Source organism: Balaenoptera musculus, chromosome 17, assembly GCF_009873245.2.
Source record: "Balaenoptera musculus isolate JJ_BM4_2016_0621 chromosome 17, mBalMus1.pri.v3, whole genome shotgun sequence".
In the NCBI taxonomy this organism is placed as follows: domain Eukaryota; kingdom Metazoa; phylum Chordata; class Mammalia; order Artiodactyla; family Balaenopteridae; genus Balaenoptera; species Balaenoptera musculus.
Genome location: NC_045801.1, coordinates 2,700,842 through 2,719,521, shown reverse-complemented (window position 1 = coordinate 2,719,521; position 18,680 = coordinate 2,700,842). Strand labels below are relative to the sequence as shown.

At 53.6% G+C, this 18,680-nt stretch overlaps 1 protein-coding gene across 5 annotated transcripts in view; it reads left to right on the top strand.

Annotated features, from left to right (window-relative positions):
* The first annotated feature begins 14,843 nt into the window (after nucleotides 1-14,843).
* The window catches only part of DENND3 (DENN domain containing 3), a 61,314-nt gene continuing 57,477 nt past the window's right edge, over nucleotides 14,844-18,680 (top strand). For all 5 annotated transcript variants that reach the window (XM_036829927.1, XM_036829926.1, XM_036829924.1 and 2 more), the window contains exon 1: nucleotides 14,844-15,031. In XM_036829927.1, coding sequence (XP_036685822.1) covers nucleotides 14,930-15,031 — 102 coding nt within the window. In that variant the 5' untranslated portion in view covers nucleotides 14,844-14,929. The remainder of the gene's footprint in view (nucleotides 15,032-18,680) is intronic.

The following is an 18,680-nucleotide window of genomic DNA, read 5'->3' as shown; positions in this document are numbered from 1 at the left end:
GGTGTGGCCAAGGCCAGCCCCCCAATGGAGAGAGAAGCAAGCGTTTGGCTGGCTCTAGGCTGTGATGCTTCAGACGTTGCCAAAATTGGGATCATCTAATCTGAGTCCAGCTGGCTCATTCTAACTATATAGATTTTCACCATTTAGAAAAAAAGACCCTAGAATATAGCCAATATTTTATAATAACTATTGATATAAATGAAGTATAACCTTTAAAAATTGCAACTCACTATTATGTACACTTGTAACTTATATAGTATTGTACTGCAACTATGCTTCAATTTTAAAAAATACAAACAAAAACTAGAGTTTGAGATCCTTAAAAAAAAAGAGACCCTAACCAAAGAGTTTGCAGGTGACCCAGAACAGTGGCAAGGCCAGGATTTTAAAGTCCACCCTCGGCTCCGAGGCTGTGACCTCTCCCTGTCTGTTCAGCAGAAACCACGTGTGATGCCCCACGTCCCCGTCCCCCCAACCCCAATGGCTATCATCCTCCCAGGCCTTCCCTCGAGGCTCCCGACTGACGGTCCCTCTGGCTGAAGGGGTGCTCTGGAATGCAGTGGGTCCCCAAACCAGTACCTGGTGGGTCAGGTTCCATTCAGTGCCAAGAGGCAAATATGGCACCATCTTGTCGAGAGGGGACCCTGGAGGCGTCATTTTGAGGATTCAAGGAGATTCCTTCAGGCTTTATCCTGAAAATTCTCATGGAGGGTCCGTCATGCTGGGGATATAGCCATGAATAAGAAACCCCAATTCCTGCCCTTAGGATCTTCTGGACGTGAAGACAGGTGACCAACAAGATACGGGAGTGATGGATGGAGAGTCAGAGGGACACATGCCAGAGAGGGAAACCACAGCAGGGAAATGGGATATGGAGAGTGTGTCGACGCGGAGGTTGAAATTTCGGATCAGGCAGATGCTAATGCAGGAACCGCATTCTGGGCAGAGGGAACCGCATGTGCAAACTCTCAAGGTGGGAGCATGCCTGGGGGGCTTGCGGAAGAGCCAGGAGGCCAGGGTGGTTGGAGCAGGGGAGTGAGGGGACAGACAGCGACCAGGGGCCGGTCCACTGGGGCTTGGGGACTCTGCTTCTGCTCTGGATGGGACAGGAGCGTCGCACAGCTCTGGGCCAGGAGGGCCCGCCTTGGCTTTCTCCAGAATCGCTCTGGCTGCTGTGTTGAATAGAAGGAGGGCAAGTTTTGCTTCTGTAGGGGGAGGGGCGTGTGACGCAAGAATGACCCACCAGCTTTGCTCCATCCTTTATTTGCAAAGCAGCTTTAAAGAGAAAGGAGGAGCCGTATATTCGTTCATGCATTTATTCGTTCACTCACTCATGCATTCATGTAAGACCACCCCCCTGCAAGCCCCAAACCTGGCGTCTCAGGTGGGTCACACCTAAACCCACCCTATGGGGCACTCACAGTTCCTCGGGCCTGTGCGTGTGTGGTCAGGAAGGATGGGCCTGTGGGTGTGCAGAATGCGGCGGGGGACACACAGCTCTGAGCTCACTGGGGGCGTTTTCGGTGAATTGGCCGATACCAACTGCCCACGGCAAGGTCCCCAGGCTATTCCCCCAATGGTCCTGCCTCTGAGTCAGGAAGGGCTCAGGAGCCTCACGGGCCTTTAGGATGGAGGGGTTCCTGGGAAGGAGGACTCTGGCTGCTAGATGTGGATAAACCAGGACAGGCGGTCCCCCAGCCTCTGCTCACACAGCCTTACCCCGAGGAAGACTTCCTTGAACCTCCCCTCTGCTTGGCAAGGCCCCTGTCTGTCCGGCAACACCCCGGCGTGATCGCTTAGCACGTTATTTTGGAACGAAGTGTTTCTGTGTCTGTTGGCTGAGCCAGCAGCTGAGCCCCTCAGTGGCAGAGACCCTGCCTTGCTCATCTTTGTGCCTCCAGGGTTTAGCCCCATGTCTGACTGCCTACCATCCCTGGACCCTGGACTTAGCATCTCGCTGTCAGCGTCGCACACCAAAGCAGGCGTGCGAGGGATGCAGGGCACAGGTGAGCCGGGGAGGCTTCAGGAAGGAGGTGTGGGTGGGGCAGGCGGGGATGGAACAATGGCATCGAAGGGCCTGGAGAACTAGCCGCTGCTGAAGCCATTCGAGTTCAGTGGGCTTTGGGGGCGAGTGGAGGGCGTGGGGTGGAGTTGAGACTGAACAAGCCAGTCTGCGGGGGCTTGGAAGGCAGTGCTAAGGGGACTGCGCCACTGAAGGCCCTTAAGCAGGGAATTGAATGACCACCCAACTGTGCGCTGCCCGGGGAGAGTGGCCAGGGGCGGGGTGTCCAGGGCAGAGGAGGGACAGGGAGAGACCAGGGAGGCAACGGTGTCCCCACCCGTGCCTCCTGCTCAGCTGGGTCTGCCCTGAGGACCATTCGCACAGGAGGAGGCCGCAGTGGGACCAGCCCCTCTGCCAGCGCAAGGCCGTCCAGTGGAGAAACTGCTGCTAGGGGCCTGGCTGGCTCCCTGGGGCCGCAGCAGCGGCTCAGGAGTGTCAGGCCAAGTCCCCCCGAGCTGGGTGCCTAGGGGCTCCACAAGGCCAGGCTAGTCAAGGGAGGCACCTGGTGGTGGTCACCAGTAACATGGACAGGAGGCAGGTGGGGGGCCTGCCCAAGGCCACCAGGGTAACAAAGATGCTCCGAGGTGAGGTGGTGGCGAGTGGGGGGACCAGGCTTTGGCTGCGGAAGCTCAGCCCTTCATTCCATGACACCCCGAGGTCTCACTGGGCCTCCCACAGACTCCCAGCTCCGCCCCACCAGTCCCAGCCTGCATTTTATGAAGTAGGCCTGACTGATGGGGCAGGTGGGTCCCAGCCCAGAGCGGATGTGGTGTCGACGGGAGGAGGTGACCAGCAAACCTTCTCCCCTCTCGTCACCGGCTGTCAGACGCCGACCAGCGCTGGCCCCAGGTTTCTCTTGTGTAAAATGGGATATTCGAGGGACTTCCCTGGCGGTCCAGTGGTTAAGACTCCACGCTTCCAATGCAGGGGGCGTGGGTTTGATCCCTGGTGGGGGAAGTAAGATCCCGCATGCCGCGTGGTGAGGTCAAAAAAAAAAAAAAAAAAAAAGCAACAGGGTTATTCGCTTTTATCTGGTGCAATGTGGTGAGGATCCAGTGATAACAGATGTAGATAATTCTAAAATGACAAGTGGTGCTCTTATCGATCTGCAGATATAGCTTCAAACACCAGCATTTTAAAAAGGGCTCTGCAAACAGACTGTGGTTGCCAAGGGGGAGGCGGGGTGGGGGAGGGAGGGACTGGGAGTTTGGGGTTAGTAGATGCAAACTATTACATATAGAATGGATGGGTAACAAGGTCCTACAGTAGAGCACAGGGAACTATATTCAATATCCTATGACAAACCATAATGGAAAAGAATATGAAAAAGAATGCATATATGTGTATAACTGAGTGCTGTACAGCAGAAATTAGCACAGCACTGTAAATCCACTATACTTCGACTGAAAAATAAATAAATAGAAAAGAGCTCTGTTAAGTTTTGCAAGTTGTGAAGAAGCCAAGCGCTTCCCCCAGCCTAGATCGTTTATATGTTTCTCTGGGTGGTTTTTCTTTTTTCCCAATTAGAATCATCAGTTGAGCATTTGTTAAATACACCAGATCTGAACAAACCAGGATGCTCAGCTTTCGTGGTAAGGTGGCAAAAATCAGCGTGAGAATGAAATGCTTTTGGAAAAACTATAGCCGGTACAAAACTATACTTGGTATCTATCACCAAATGGCTCCCAGCGTGGTGACATGACAAGATGGCCTTTCTGACCAGTTTGGGGATTAAACAGACTTGGGGAGACATCACAGCATGAGACGCACTTGGTCTATTCAAGGAAAGCTTATTTTTCATAAATGAATTTTAGTCTAAAGAAAGATTTCACCTTAAGGGAAAGAGCAGAATTACAGGTTGACTCGGCACCTTCATTTACATGTCTTTATAAAGAGTTTAATAAAAATAGGTTCAAAATGATTGTAAGAAAACCCTCACGGCACATACTAAACTGTAGGCGTCTCTTTATAAATCCGCCTCCTGTTTCTATGTCTGGTGGGATGTGATTGGGGTCCATGACCCAAGAGACCACTGGGTGCTGGCCCTGTGTGGGTGTGTCACCCACCCCAGCTCAGGGTCCCCTCAGTCACCCTGTGGACAACCACCCTGTTTGACTTAGAGAAACACAGTGGCATGAGACAGCCACTCAGGCAGGGAGGGGCGTGGAGGGACCTTGCCCTGTGCCAGCCCTTCTCCGAGAAGGAAAAACTGACACTCACGCTGAGCAAGCCACCAGCACGCTCGGGGGCAAGCATGTGGAGCAGCCCCCCCGGAAGTGGGTCTGAGTCCTGCGCCTACACGACCTCGGAGCGTGGCCTGGGGCAGTACCTGGCCCTCTAGGGAGGTTCTGGGGGCAGGGACATGGCTGACTTGTCTCTGCATTCCTGACACATAATAGTTGCTCAATTAATATCAGTGTAAGTGCATGCATGAATTTGTCTTTCAGATTTCCTTTTCGAAGCTCATTAAATACGGACTAGGGCTGGGCAAGAGAAATAGAATGCCGGCCACAGAGGTAAACTTAGCAGCCACGTTAAACAAAGTGAAAAGAAACAGGTGACATTCAGTTTAATAATACGTTTATTTAACTTGGCGTATGTAAGATATTATCATTTCGACACGGATCAATGTACAAATTAGTAAGGAGGTACTTTACATTCTTCTCTCGTGCTGTCTTTGAAATCTAGAGCAGGCTCCCTTCACACCCGCCCGTGCCAGTACTAGGCCTCGTGTGGCTGGTTTCCGAGTTGGGCAGCACAGGACTAGAATGACCCAGCGCCAAGCACCCAGTGGAGGAGGGACGAGGGCAGAGCCGTGTGCGGGTGCTGCATCAGAACGGGGAGCTCACCACCTCGCAGGCTGGAGAGACAGGTGAGTGAGGGGCATGAGGTGACAGATGCACCAGGGCTGTGGGAGCAGGCTGAGGCACACCTGGCCGAGTGGGGCCCCCTCCTGGCCTGCCCGGTGCTCCAGGCCTGGTGGCACCCCTGTCACTGGGGCCTCCCCGCTCCTCTCTGCTTCCAGCGCTCCACCTGGGGCCTGGCCTGAGGGGTCCCAGCAGCTGCTGAGTGATTTTTGCAGCAAGAACAACAGGACTGGCTTGTTCATTCACTGAAGCAGCGGGACCCCTCTCAGGCCAGAGGCAGGTGAGGGGCTGGCATCAGGGCGCATCCCTCCCTCTCCGGGGTCTCACTCTTGCAGGAGTGGGAAAGAGCTCCCAAAACAGAGCCCACTGCGGGGCGAGGGCCGTGTTTCAGGCAGTGACGCTGGGTTTTAAACTGGGTTTTAAACAAACCCACCCTCGGCCGACTCCCCCCAGGCCTTCCGGACCCTTCGGACCCTTGGATGGAATTCATCTGCGGCCCCTGTCACTGCCCTCGCTTGTCCACGCAGGAGCCGGTGACGGGGGAGAGTTGCTAGACGTGGGAGCGGCTGCTTCCTTCCGTGAAGAACGGTGTGGAGTTCTTGGAAGGGCTCCATGTGCTTGAAAAGGACGTCTCAGCGGGTCCCGGGTGGGAGGGGGCCCGGGCACAGGGGCGGGGGAGACTCAGGTCCAGGGCCCTCCCTTGCCCTGGCCCCCCTCCACCATCTGGCTCTCAATGCCCCCCAGCCTCACCCACTCACACACACACACACACACACACACACACACACACACACACACACACCAGGAAATGGGTGTTGGTGGCCCGGTGGGTGGCCAGCTGAGAGAGAAGCAAGGGGACTGGGCAGCAGCTGGGCCTCAGGCCTCTGCCCCTCCTTGACCCTGGGCTCAGCCTGGCTTTGGGTTTGGAGGCGAAGAGGGACGGAGGACGGACAGGAGAGCCCAGCTGCTGCTCTGACCTGAGCTGCTCCGGGGACCAGGAGACGTGTGTGACGCGACTTGAGCCGCCCATGCCCCCCAGCCCCACTTCCTGGTGGGGCCGGGCAAGCGGGCACCTCTGGGGGTCGGCACACTTCCCTGCGGGTGGGCTCAGGACCACGCTGCTGGGCTGGTGGGAGGGAGTATCCCTGCTCAGGACTGGCCTCCCAGGACTAACCTCCTCTCTCGGGAATGTGTTCTTATGACGGGAAGCGGGTGTTTCCAGCTCTGAACTTTCACTGCCCCAGGGAGTTAGAGTTGACTGGGTTTCACCGAAAGGTCTGAAAATCCCTTCTAATGATAACATTCCAGCGTGGGAGGCCCTGTTAACCGCCAAGCAAGAACCACCTGCAGAGCCAGCGGCCTCAGGTGGGCAGGTCCGCCTCAGGCAGGGGCCTGGGCGCTGGCGCTGACCCCACCCGGGTATGCATCTGCGTCCCCCCACTGACCGCTGTGTCCTCTTGGGTAAGGGGCTCCCCTTGCTGGGCCACGGGTCCTGATCTGCCAAATGGGGTGACACCCGGTCATGGGCTGGAGGGGTGATGGATAAGAAAACACACCTGTGCACACAAAGCATCCATTAGGTGCATAATCAGCAGCCGGTGCACCATTGCTACGGGCGGCCCCTCGCCTCCGTCTGCCCTGGCCGGGCTCTGCAGCATGCAGAGGCTCCCAAGGAGGGGAAAGTCGGAAGCAAAGTGGAGCGGGGTGTCGGCATTTACCGAGGATCCCCTTTGCCCTCACACCAGCCTCTCGGGGTCTGCACTGCCGTTGCCCTGCAGTTAGTGAAGGATGGAGCTGCGGCTGGTCTTGGGTCTTTCTGCCTCCAGTGCTGGTGCCCCTTTCACTGGATGAGGTACAGGGCAGGACCCTTTCTCAGGAGAAGTGCCCGTGTGAGAGGGGCTGAGCTGAGGCTCTGGAGCCAGGATCAACTGAGAGGTTACAAGGTTGGAGCCCAAGAGCAGGCACAGGGGATGGGAGCCTCCAGGTCAGAGGGACAAGATGAGGGCTCAAGAGGTGTGATGGGGTGGGGAGGGCTGCCGCCCAGCCTGGGTATGGGAAGCAGGGAGGGAGGGCTTCCTGGAGGAGGGGGTACCTGAGCCAATGAAAGGTAAGTCAGAGTTATCCGGGGAGAAAAGGGGAGAGTGCATTCCAGGGCAGCGGGAACAGAAGGTGCAGTGGGAAATAACCTTGAATGGCCTTGGGCTTCCCTCTTGGGCCCTCGAGCGGACTGGTACCTGACTTCCCCTTTCCCACCCACTTACTGTTAGCTCTCTATTTTTATTTGTCTTGATTCCCAGTCCGGATGAGTTAAGTCAGTTCTCACATCTGTCCCCTTCCTTTCGCCCGAACACATAGCGGCAGCCGGACCGCAGCTTCCTGTCTGTCTTCACCCAGAGGAGGAGCGTGGCCACCCAGCCGTGTGGACCCTGACCCGGCACCTCCCTGGCTGCACAGCGGCTCTGCAGCCACAGGCACCTACACAGGAGTGTACACAGGTTCCTGGCGCCTACGCCAAAGTGTCCCAGGTCTCCCTTCTACCATCCTTCTCTTCCCGGAATTTTCTTTAAGGGAGACCCTTCTTGGGAGGCGGTTGAGTTTCAGAATGGGCACCCCCTTGGCCACCAGACCATCAGGACCCCTGAGACAGCCCACGAGGCGGTGGGCTAGCTTCCCTTTTTCCTTTTGAAGTCACACATTTCATCCTCATCCTCATCCTCTCAGCCTTTTTCTAGCTCCAGGCCACCCTCTCAGGGATTAGGGTCTGGGATAGTTGGTTGGTATTTGAATTTGGAGAAGTATCTTCACTGCAATCGCATTATCTTAAACACAATAGTGTTCCAGAAATAGATGAAACCATTGACTTTCTCTTTTTTTCTGATAAAGTGTTTACAAAGAACACGTCCAACCATTCTACCACAGACAGACACTCCCTGCCCCACCCGCTGAAGGACAACAGAACCTAGCCTGTTCCCGCCCAGAATTTGGAATCACTACCCCTTGTTCTTCAGGGTTTTCTTACATACGTGTGTTTTGTGCACGCTCATTAAATGACATCATAGTGTATGTTTTCCTGTGACTTTATTCTTTTATTCAATATTGCGTCAGAGAATCACTGCTAAACGTCACCCCACTGCGCAGATGGACCCTAATCAACGGTCAGTGGAACTTTGTTTTATTCATCAAATATTCCTGTGCACCTATTACTTTGTGCCAGACGTAGGGCTGGGCGCTGGGAACTGATGTGCACAGGGTGAGAACAGCCTGCCCGGGGTCACCCGGCCGTGGGTGCCGGGCCAGGTCCACGTCAGGGCAGATTCTAATTCAGCCCCACTACTCGCCAGAACTGTCAGGCATGGCGGTGGTCAGCACACAGTAGGCAATAAACCTTTGTTGAGCGGAGCTAAAGGTTTTTATTTCGGGGAGGGGAGTACTATTACTTCCGTTTTGCAACTGACAAAATGTAGCAACAGCCCAATGATTTCTTTTTCAATTTATTTTTTATTTTTTGGCTGTGTTGGGCCTTCACTGCTGCGCGTGGGCTTTCTCTAGTTGCGGCGAGCGGGGGCTACTCTTCACTGCGGTGCGCGGGCTTCTCACTGTGGTGGCTTCTCTTTGTTGCGGAGCACGGGCTCTAGGCGCGCAAGCTTCAGTAGTTGTGGCACGTGGGCTTGGCAGCTGTGACTTGAGGGCTCTAGAGCACAGGCTCAGCAGTTGTGGCGCACGGGCTTAGCTGCTCCACGGCATGTGGGATCTTCCCGGACCAGGGCTCGAACCCGTGTCACCTGCATTGGCAGGCGGATTCTTAAGCACTGTGCCACCAGGGAAGTCCAGCCCAGTGGTTCTGAAGTCTGGCTGCGCCTTATGTGGCCCAGCGGGCCTGCAGGACCACAGCTGCCTGGGGTCAGCCAACACCCAGTCCTCCACAGCTCGGGGAAGGGCCTGGCAGAGGGGTTTGTTGAAACATTCCATGGGATTCTTTCCTGTGGCCAGTGTGAAGAGACCGTTTGCACCCTTCAAAATGCTGTGAGATGTTGAGCTCAGATTGTACAGTCTCCACGTAGGCCTGGGGAGTTAGCATTCCTGACACACGGCTTCCTCTAATTCATTAATTTTTTAGAGAAAGCAACATCTAATGATGGGGTTATAGCTGGCTGGGGTAGGAGCACACTGTCTGGGCAGACACTGGGCACTGGGCGAGGGGACCCCTCCCGTGGCATGGTTACCCTGACGACTAGCAGCACCTGTGCCGTTTGCTGTGACACCATCACATCTCTCTGGGTGATGGCTCAGGCTCACCGCCTGATGCCCACTGCCCAGAGCCTACCTGCCGTCTATTGTAACTGCCCTCTGGTTCTCTTACATTCCTCCCATCCTTTCCCACCACAGGAGAGGGAAGAAAGGGCCCAGACCTAAACATGACAGTACACACACACACACACACACACACAGCCCGTGGGATGTCCCATGTACACATCCACAGGCCTGCCAAGGTCATCTGTCCCGCCGAGGCTCCTCTGGCCCCCGCCTGCCTGGGCCTCGTGGGACCTTTCTGCACGAGTGAGGGCCTGCTCTGTGCTGGACTCTGACTGGCTCCGGGGACAGAGCAGAGGTATCTCGACCGCATCCCTGCCCCCAGGTTGCTGACGGAGCATCTGGAAGACAGACCAACAAGCCCCTAGAACGTGGTGTCGTCCGCACTGGGGAGATGGCACGGGGGCCAGTCTCATCTGTGCGGCCAGGGAGGAGAAACCTGGGGTCAGCTGGCCCCCTCCCCATTGCCTCCTGAGACTTTCTCACTCTGTGCCCTCCCCCCCTGCACCCACTGCCCATTCAGACCCCTCCCTCCCCTGCCTGATGACTGCAGAATTCCCGTTGGATTTCCTGCCTCTGCCCTACAGCCTGAGTCAGCCCTCGCCCATACCTGTCTGGCCCCATTTCTTTCCTGGTCAAAGTCCTCTGCCACTTGGCAGGATCCCCAAGGTAGATGCCAGCTTTCCCGATCTGTCCCTGTCCCCCAACCCCAGGCATGCGTGGAGCCCACACCATGCGCTGGGCGCTGTTCCAAGGGTGTGGGCAGAGCAGGGGGCACCAGGCACACATCTCTCACCAGCTCCCACGGCTGCAGGACCCAAGTGCTGGTTCGTGGGCCTCTGCACACACCATACTGTTCCCTCTGCGTAGCCTGCCGTGCCGTGCCCTCTGTGCCTTTTCTCCCCGGAAGATGCCTCTTCACCCTTCGAGGTTAGTTTCGGGGGTTCTCCTCTTGCCTGAGTCTCCCTGGGTCACTTCCCCGATTCCACACACCCTCTGCTTCCTTCCCGCCCCTGAACACACGGTTGCTGCACTGGGAGCTTGGGGGGGGTGGAGGGGGTGGTAGGTGGAGTCTATATTTTGTATTTATTCTTTGTGTTCCCAGTTCTTATTACAGGACCAGGCACACAGTAGGTGCTCAATAAACAGAAATGAGGAAACTGAGGCTTGGGAAGTAAAGGGAGGTGCTAGGTCAGACAGCTAGTTAGAGGGGCTTGGATGTGGAATAGTTTACCTCTGATTTCTACGTGGTAAACATTCTTCTCTCCACATGCTGGTCCCCTCATTTCCTGGAGAAAACTGTTTATTCATACTCATGCTTTTCTTTGCTAACAGGTATGTGATTGTACTTTCCCAAGAATTGATGAAGCTTGGCTTACATTTTTGTGTGGAGAACCAGCTAACCTCTACCTCAGAATTTTTGTGAGGCAAAAGAATTTAAACGTTTTTTAAAAAGTTGTAACATGGTAAAGTGCATCTGAAGGCTGCAGACTGCATCAGAGAGCAGGTACTGTGTGCCCACTGCGTGTGGATGTTTGTGTTATGTATGTGTGTCAACATGACCCGGTCCCTACATACCATCAAGTCGGGGGACAGGCCCTGTAGACAATTCCTGTAAAGATGATAGTAGAAGATAACACTGATTGCACCTGACCAGCGATGGTGGTCTATGTGACCCTGGACCCTCAGAACAACCTTGAGAAGCAGTACTATTATTATTATTAATTTTAAAAAAATTTGTGGCTGCATTGGGTCTTCGTTGCTGCGCATGGGCTTTCTCTAGTTGCAGTGAGCGGGGGCTACTCTTCGTTGCAGTGCGCGGGCTTCTCATTGCGGTGGCTTCTCGTCGCTGAGCACGGGCTCTAGGCGCGCAGGCTTAGTTGCTCCGTGGCATGTGGGATCTTCCTGGACCAGGGCTCGAACCTGTGTCCCCTGCATTGGCAGGCAGATTCTTAACCACTGCGCCACCAGGGAAGTCTGAGAAGTGGTACTCTTAACATCCCCACTTTATAGATGAGAAACCGAGGCCTGGAGAGATGAAGTAACTTGTCCAAGGTCAAATACTTAGCAAATATTGGAATCAGGATTTGCAGCAGGCAATTGAGGATGAAGACACTGTAATCCAGAGTAGAGGGTTCTGCCCTGCTTCCCACGGGGGTAGGAGACAGGGCAGGGCAGGTGCAGGCCAGAGCAGGGAAAGTGCATCCCAGGCAGCCTGCAGAGAAGCCTGAAAGTGCCACGCACCTGGGGGTTGCTGATGAGTCTGAGGAGTGCAGGAGGGGCCCAGCGAGAGGTGGGGCTGGAGCACTCAGTTGGGACCCCAGGGTTTGACTTTTAATGCAGGGATGAGAAAAGGCTGGTCTGTCCAAACAGTTATAATGCCCACATGCTGTCATCTGGGCACAAACCCTGCTACTGACCACCAGAACCCTTTCTCCCCTTCTTCAAGGGACAAAGCAGAACGCTGAATATCCCACACATTTGTCCCCTACTGTTGTTGTTGTTACTGTGAGGTTTTTTACTTGGAGACCATTTCACTTTCACATCAACCACCAAGTCCTCAATAAACTGGTTGCATTTGTGTATTTATATCTACATATAAAGGTATTACATCACATCACCTATGGTTCTGAAGCAGCATAGGAAAAAGTCGAGAAAGCTGTGCACCTGTGTGTGTGCTAAACCAGCTGGGGAGATGTGTGAAATAGAGCAGGGTCACAGTTTTTATTGAAAACTTTTTGGCCATTTGTGTATGAGAAATTGTGTATGAGAAACGTCTATTCAATCCTTTGTCCATTTTTTTTTAATTAATTAATTTTTTAAAAAATTTTTGGCTGCGTTGGGCCCTCGTTTCTGTGCGAGGGCTTTCTCTAGTTTCGGCAAGCGGGGGCCACTCTTCATCGCGGTGCGCGGGCCTCTCACCATCGCGGCCTCTCTTGTTGCGGAGCACAGGCTCCAGATGCGCAGGCTCAGTAGTTGTGGCTCACGGGCCTAGTTGCTCTGCGCCACGCGGGATCCTCCCAGATCAGGGCTCAAACCCGTGTCCCTTGCATTGGCAGGCAGACTCTCAACCACTGCGCCGCCAGGGAAGCCCTGTCCATTTTTTAATTGGGTTGTTTTGTTATTGTTGAGCTGTGGAATATTTATCCCTTATCAGATATATGATTTGCAAACATTTTCTCTTATTCTGTAGGTTGCCTTTTCACTTTTGTCAGAATGCCCTTTGTAGCACCAAAAGTTTTTAGTTTTGATGAATTCATCTACTTTTCTTTCATGGCCTGTGCTTTTGATGTCAGATGCAAGAAATCATTGCCAAATCCAATGTTATGAAGCTCCCTATATTTTTTTCAAAAGAATTCTGGTTAACACCTAAACCTCTGCTAAAATGCCCAAAGAAGTGTTGATAGATTGCAGTCCTCATAAATGCCATTTAAAAATCATTTATTGAGGTGAAATTCCATTCCAGAAAATTAACCATTTCAAAGTAGTTTAGTGTCATTTAATAAATTCACAACCTTGTGCTCGTACCCTATTTTTGCATCAGTACTTTATGGTTTACAAACTATTTTCATACCTATTTTCCCACTTGATCTGCACAGTAATCCTGAGAGCTGGACAGAACAGCAAACAAATTACACAGGCTGGGGCGGAAGAAGGGGAGGGGTAACCTACCCGTGAAAGTCTGTTGCAAGGCGGGCACCGTGCCAGCAGGTTCCTTAACTGATCTGAGCTCTGCTTCCCCTGGCTCTAATGTGCGGCAGTGACACCCACCTGGGCGGTGGGCTTGTCAGCGAGGCTCTGCTCCCCCCCTTCCTCCCTCAAGTACGTCATCAGCCTCTACGTGACCCTTACATCACCTGGGATTTTGATTGCTGGTTATGTCCACTTCTATCTCCAATCCGTTAGCACTCTCAAGGGTGGGGCAAATCTTACTGCAGGCACTTTGGAAGTCCCTGCAGAATGAGCAACAGGGACTTATTAAAAAGCAAGAGTGCGGAGCTAGGAGCCCCTCTGAGGTCATCTGGCCCCTTCTCCAGTGTTAACGATGAGGAATGGGAGGCCTAGAAAAGGGGAGTTCCATAGCCGCGCCCACAGCAGGCCCCAGACTTTCCACCCCAATCCTGGAGCTCCCTTCCTTAAACCCTTGCGCCTCTCGGAGGAATAGGGACACCTGCTCCTGCTTGAACCTCACTGGGTCCTCACCCAGATAGCTGCCTAGTGTTTACCCCCTGAGTCCTGGCCACGCCTGGCAGTGTTTGAACAAACAGGAAGCCGAAGCTCGGGGCGTTGAGGAGCTTGGCTGTCACACAGCTCACACGGGGGGGCAGACGCCAGCCCAGGTCCCTGCAAGCCCAAGGCCTTGCTGCTCAAGCCGCCAGTGGCATCTGTGAGTCTCTCTCCTGGGCACTGCGGATTCTCAGGTGACAGGCTCCACCCCGCCCTCTGCCAAGGCTGCCAACAACCAGGACACCGTGGAGAGAGCTAGACCATTACAAGCAAAATCTGTCCTTTTGAAGTCAGTGGTTGCAACTACTGGTCATGGCTCACCGATGAGAGCCAGGGATGCTGGGCAGCCTCGACCTGAGTGAGAACCAGCTGTGATTCATGATCGTTAGATGACTTAACAGTGAAACACAAATCCCGTGTGAGTCAGGCTGCAGTCAGTGGGGGCCTCACCAGGCTGGAAAGGAAGAAGGAATCCTTCGGCCTCCAGATCCACACCTCCCAGCCCTGTTTTCATTTTGACCTTGCTTTGTAGTTATTGTTCGACATTATTATTAAGCATTTCAGATTTTAAAAAAAGAATCATAGATTATTAGAACTAGGAAAGTTCCTTTGGTATCATTTCCTACACGGTTTTATAGATACTGCCCAAGGTCGGCTGGGAGGCAGAGCTAGGACTGGGGCCGGCGTCCCCTCCAAGTTCTGTGCCAGTGACCAGGCACCGAAACCAGCCTCTTGGCCCCAGCCGGGATCAGGCCAGGCCTGCAGCTGGCCGGGGAAGGACCCTGTCCATCTTCGGACCCTCCTCAGTCCTGTGCTCCCCGCGTTCTAGTCTAGCGGCGCCCACCCCACCCCGTTTCCTGCTGAATTTTACTCAACCTCTTAGCAGACTTGGCCAGCCTTAGGTTAACCGGGCATAGTTATTATGCCCACCGGCCTTTCCTGCCGTCCACGACCGGCCAACGCCACGGCCCTGCTCGCAGGAGGGCTTCCTGGAGGCGGCGGCGGCAGGGGGCGCCCCCGGCCTTATTCCCTCCAAGGTTGGGCCCGGAGGCTTGCGGGAGCAGGTGACTCCCGCACCCTCGGCCCTGGAGGCTGGGCGCCCTCCTGGGCCACCTGAGGACCCCGCCCACCTCTTCCCCGGTTCCCCGAGGAGGGGGCTGCCGGCAGGGAGAGGCTGGGCCGGCGGAGGCAGCTGGGCGCTCAGACGCCGCGCACGCGCCGGAGCCCGCCGGCCCGGTTCGGAAATGACGACCTCGCGCCGGGCCCCGAGCCCGCCCCCGCCAGGCCCCGCCCCGCACGTCCCGCCCCGCGGACGGCGCTCTCCGCGGACCGGCCGGCTGCAGCTGGCGCGGGCGCTGGGCTGGGCGGCGGGCGAAGTTGCGGCCGGGGCGCGGGGTCGGGGCCGGGTGGCCCGAGGCGCCCGGGCGGGGTACGCCCAGCCGGCCGCGGCCGCGGAGCAGCCATGGCGGAGGCCGCCCCGCAGTACCTGGCGCTGCCCTCGGGGTTGCTGGAGCTGTGCGCGCTGCTGGGGGCCCCCCGGGACAGCCTCCGCGGCCCCGAGCAGGTAAGGCCCGGCGGGGACACCGACGCGGGCGGGGCGGCCGGGGAACGGGGTCGGGCCCCGCGCACCCCCCCGGGTGCGCACGGAGCCCCCGGCGTCCGCCGGGTGGGGAAGCTGCGCCGAGGTCCGGCCGGGCCGGCCACCTCCAGCCTCCCGGGGCGAGAGCAGCAGCTGTCCTCGCAGCCGCGGTGGAGTCGCGAGTGGCAGCCGGCTGGGGGCTCCCTCCCCTCCCCTCCCCTCCGGGAGGATCTCTCGGGGGGGACCCGCTGGAGTCGCACCGCGATGAAGTGTGATGGAGAAGCTCGCGTCCGTCGGGCCGCTTCCTAAGCGCTTCGTCCCGCTCGGCTTCTCTGCCTCAGGACGCCCACCTGGGTCAGGTGAAGACGCGGCCGGGCCGCCTGGAGTTCCGCGGCCTCCAGCACCGAATCCTTGCCCGCTATTAAATGATTTCACTCATTCCACAGATTCACGGTCTCCTAGGTGCCGGTGCTGTTCTAGGCACAGCATAAGGATATTTTCGGTAGATTTAAGGACCGCCTTTATACGTTCTCCATTTAGTCGGTATGCGATGAAACGAGCTGTTTTTCACTGTAAAACACTTGCAGCCCGCCTCGCCGTTCTCCACTCTGCACCCTGGCAGCCCAAGTGGCAAGCTCGCGTCCCTTCCTCCGGGACCGCAGCTTGGGACATTCTCCTTCTTTTTTCTTCCCTGTGCTCTCACTTGTTCTTAGTTCCAGAACCCTGGCTTTCTTTGGAGTGGGTCTGTGGCCCTCTCTTTCCCTTGGCCTAGATGTCCGGGACTCTATCATTTTTCTCGGGTTAGTGGTGGTGCTCGGTGTGTCCAGAGAGTTCCCGACTCTACTGCCTCGTTATCTGGACAGGTCCTTTCATCTGGTTCCAGACGACAGCAAGGGAAGGCAGAGAAAGCCATTTTGAGTATTTAGGGCTGCAGGATTGCCTGGGCATCACCGAGAGGAGCTAAATGTTGCAAAAATTAACCCGGATAAATGTGTCTGGTAATGTCTTGGTGGTCTCTACGCCTTGGCTTTAGTATAAGGCCAATTTCGATGATTTCTGCATTTCCCTCCCCCCTCTCACTCCGCGAACCTCCATCATGTCTGGGTCCCCCTTTGGCCTCTGCCTCCTCTGACCCTGTGGATTGAGTTGAGTTGTCTCCCTGCCTCTCAGTGCCAAATGGCATTACCTCCTTTTTCTTCTGATAGGAAATGACCTGGTTTCAGTTTGGGTCTTCTCCACAGTTGGGCATCTTGTTTCTTGGGTGATCACAACATGTCTGTTCATTGCCGTGGTGAGAAGAGGATGAATCAACCGGAATATTTACAGTGGTACTTTCCTGAACTAAACAGACTACGACATTTCGCAAGTCGAGTGGGCAGTCGGCCACTCTGCATTTTAGCCATCATCCTCTTTATTCTGTACTCTGCTTCTGTTACGGGTTCGGCAAAGGGTGGAGGGAAAAATAGTTGAAGGAGCAGGAAAAGGAGGAGTGTTGTGAAATGGAGTAACATCCTCATTGTAAGACCTACGTTAATGTTACAATTAATCAAACGTAGGATATCATTTATTCAGTTTTATTTTTATAGCAGTTCTATTTTGAATATCCAAGGCTTTTAAATAACGTTTAATTTTGCTTTTAAAAGTCACCGTTTCTCTCTGATTCAGGGATTCCTATTTGGTGACACATGAAAACAGAAGCCCAGAGGTATGAGAAATATCCTGCTTGTTGTTAGGAGAGTGTAGTGTCCTAACTTCATGTTTTATTTATTCCTTAGATGGGATGGTGTTTGTTTTATTGAGGTTAGTGACAAAGAATTCGAAAATACAGTTCAATCCCCAGTGAATTACTGTGGTCAGTTACATTTCCTTCTACTCCTTGGTTGCTGTGGAGACTAAACACATAGATGCGAAGGGATCCATCACAAGTCCATCACAGGGTGGTGGAAAAGTGCTCAGAGCACCTTTCATAGTGTAGGTCACTGGCATAAATCTTGTGGGTGAAGGCACATTTTTATGTTTTTTAGTGGAGAGCATCCTGGCTTTCCATTTCTAGGGCAGCACTGTCCAACAGAAACCTTCCAGATGATGACGACCAGTGTTCTTCACCTCCACCATCCAGTTTGGTAGCAGCTGGCCACATGTGGCTACTGGGTGTTTGAAGTGTGGCTAGTGCCACTGAGGAACTGGATTTTATATTTCATTTAATATTAATTTGAATAATCACATGTGGCTACTGGCAACTGTGTTGGACTCTTCTAGAGCATTTAAAAAAAATCTCTTTCTGTTTTATTTCACAAATGACAGCCAATCCTATAGTGAAGATCAATGCCATTATGTCATCTAACAATGCCTCACATGAATTAGAGTGTTGTGGTTTTTTACTTTTTAGTAAGTCAGTGTCTGGGAGGGAAGAGCAGGAAACTACCCTGGGCGGAGTCTGTGGAAATGGACATCATCTTTGGGGGGGTGGGGGGGGTGGGGGGGCGGGGTGAGGGGCAGTTGCAACATGTATCAGAAAGTAACATATGAACTCTCTGGGGCCCAGGATTGCGCTTTCAGGAGTTTATTCTTTTTATTTTATTTTATTTCATTTTATTTTTATTGGAGTATAATTGCTTTACACTGTTGTGTTAGTTTCTGCTGTACAATGAAGTGAATCAGCTATACGCATACGTATATCCCCTCCCTCCCACCTCCCCCCCCCATCCCACCCATCTAGGTCATCACAGAACACAGAGCTGAGCTCTCTGTGCTTTATAGCAGGTTCCCACTAGCTAACTGTTTTACACATGGTAGTGTATATATGTCAATCCTAATCTCCCAATTCGTCCCACCCTCCCCTTCCCCATCCCCCATGTCCACATGTCTGTTCTCTACATCTGCGTCTCTATTCCTGCCCTGGAAATAGGTTCATCCATCTGTACCATTTTTCTAGATTCCATATATATGCATTAATATACGATATTTGTTTTTTTCTGTTTCTGACTTACTTCACTCTGTATGACAGACTCTAGATCCATCCACTTCTCTACAAGTGACCCAATTTCGTTCCTTTTTATGGCTGAGTAATATTCCATTGTGTGTGTGTGTGTGTGTGTGTGTGTGTGTGTGTGTGTGTGTGTGTGTATATATATATATATATATATACATACCACATCTTTTTTATCCATTCATCTGTCATTGGACGTTTAGCTTGTTTCCATGTCCTGGCTATTGTAAATAGTGCTGCAATGAACATTGGGGTGCATGTGTCCTTTTGAATTATGGTTTTCTCAGGGTATATGCCCCGTAGTGGGATTGCTGGGTCATATGGTAGTTCTGTTTTTAGTTTTTTAAGGAACCTCCATACTGTTCTCCACAGTGGCTGTATCAATTTACATTCCCACCAACAGTGCAAGAGTGTTCCCTTTTCTCCACACCCTCTCCAGCATTTATTGTTTGTAGATTTTTTGATGATGGCCATTCTGACGGTGTGAGGTGATACCTCATTGTAGTTTTGATTTGCATTTCTCCAGTAATTAGTGATGTTGAGCATCTTTTCATATGCTTCTTGGCCATTTGTATGTCTTCTTTGGTGAGATTTCTATTTAGGTCTTCTGCCCATTTTTTGATTGGGTTGTTTGTTTTTTTGATA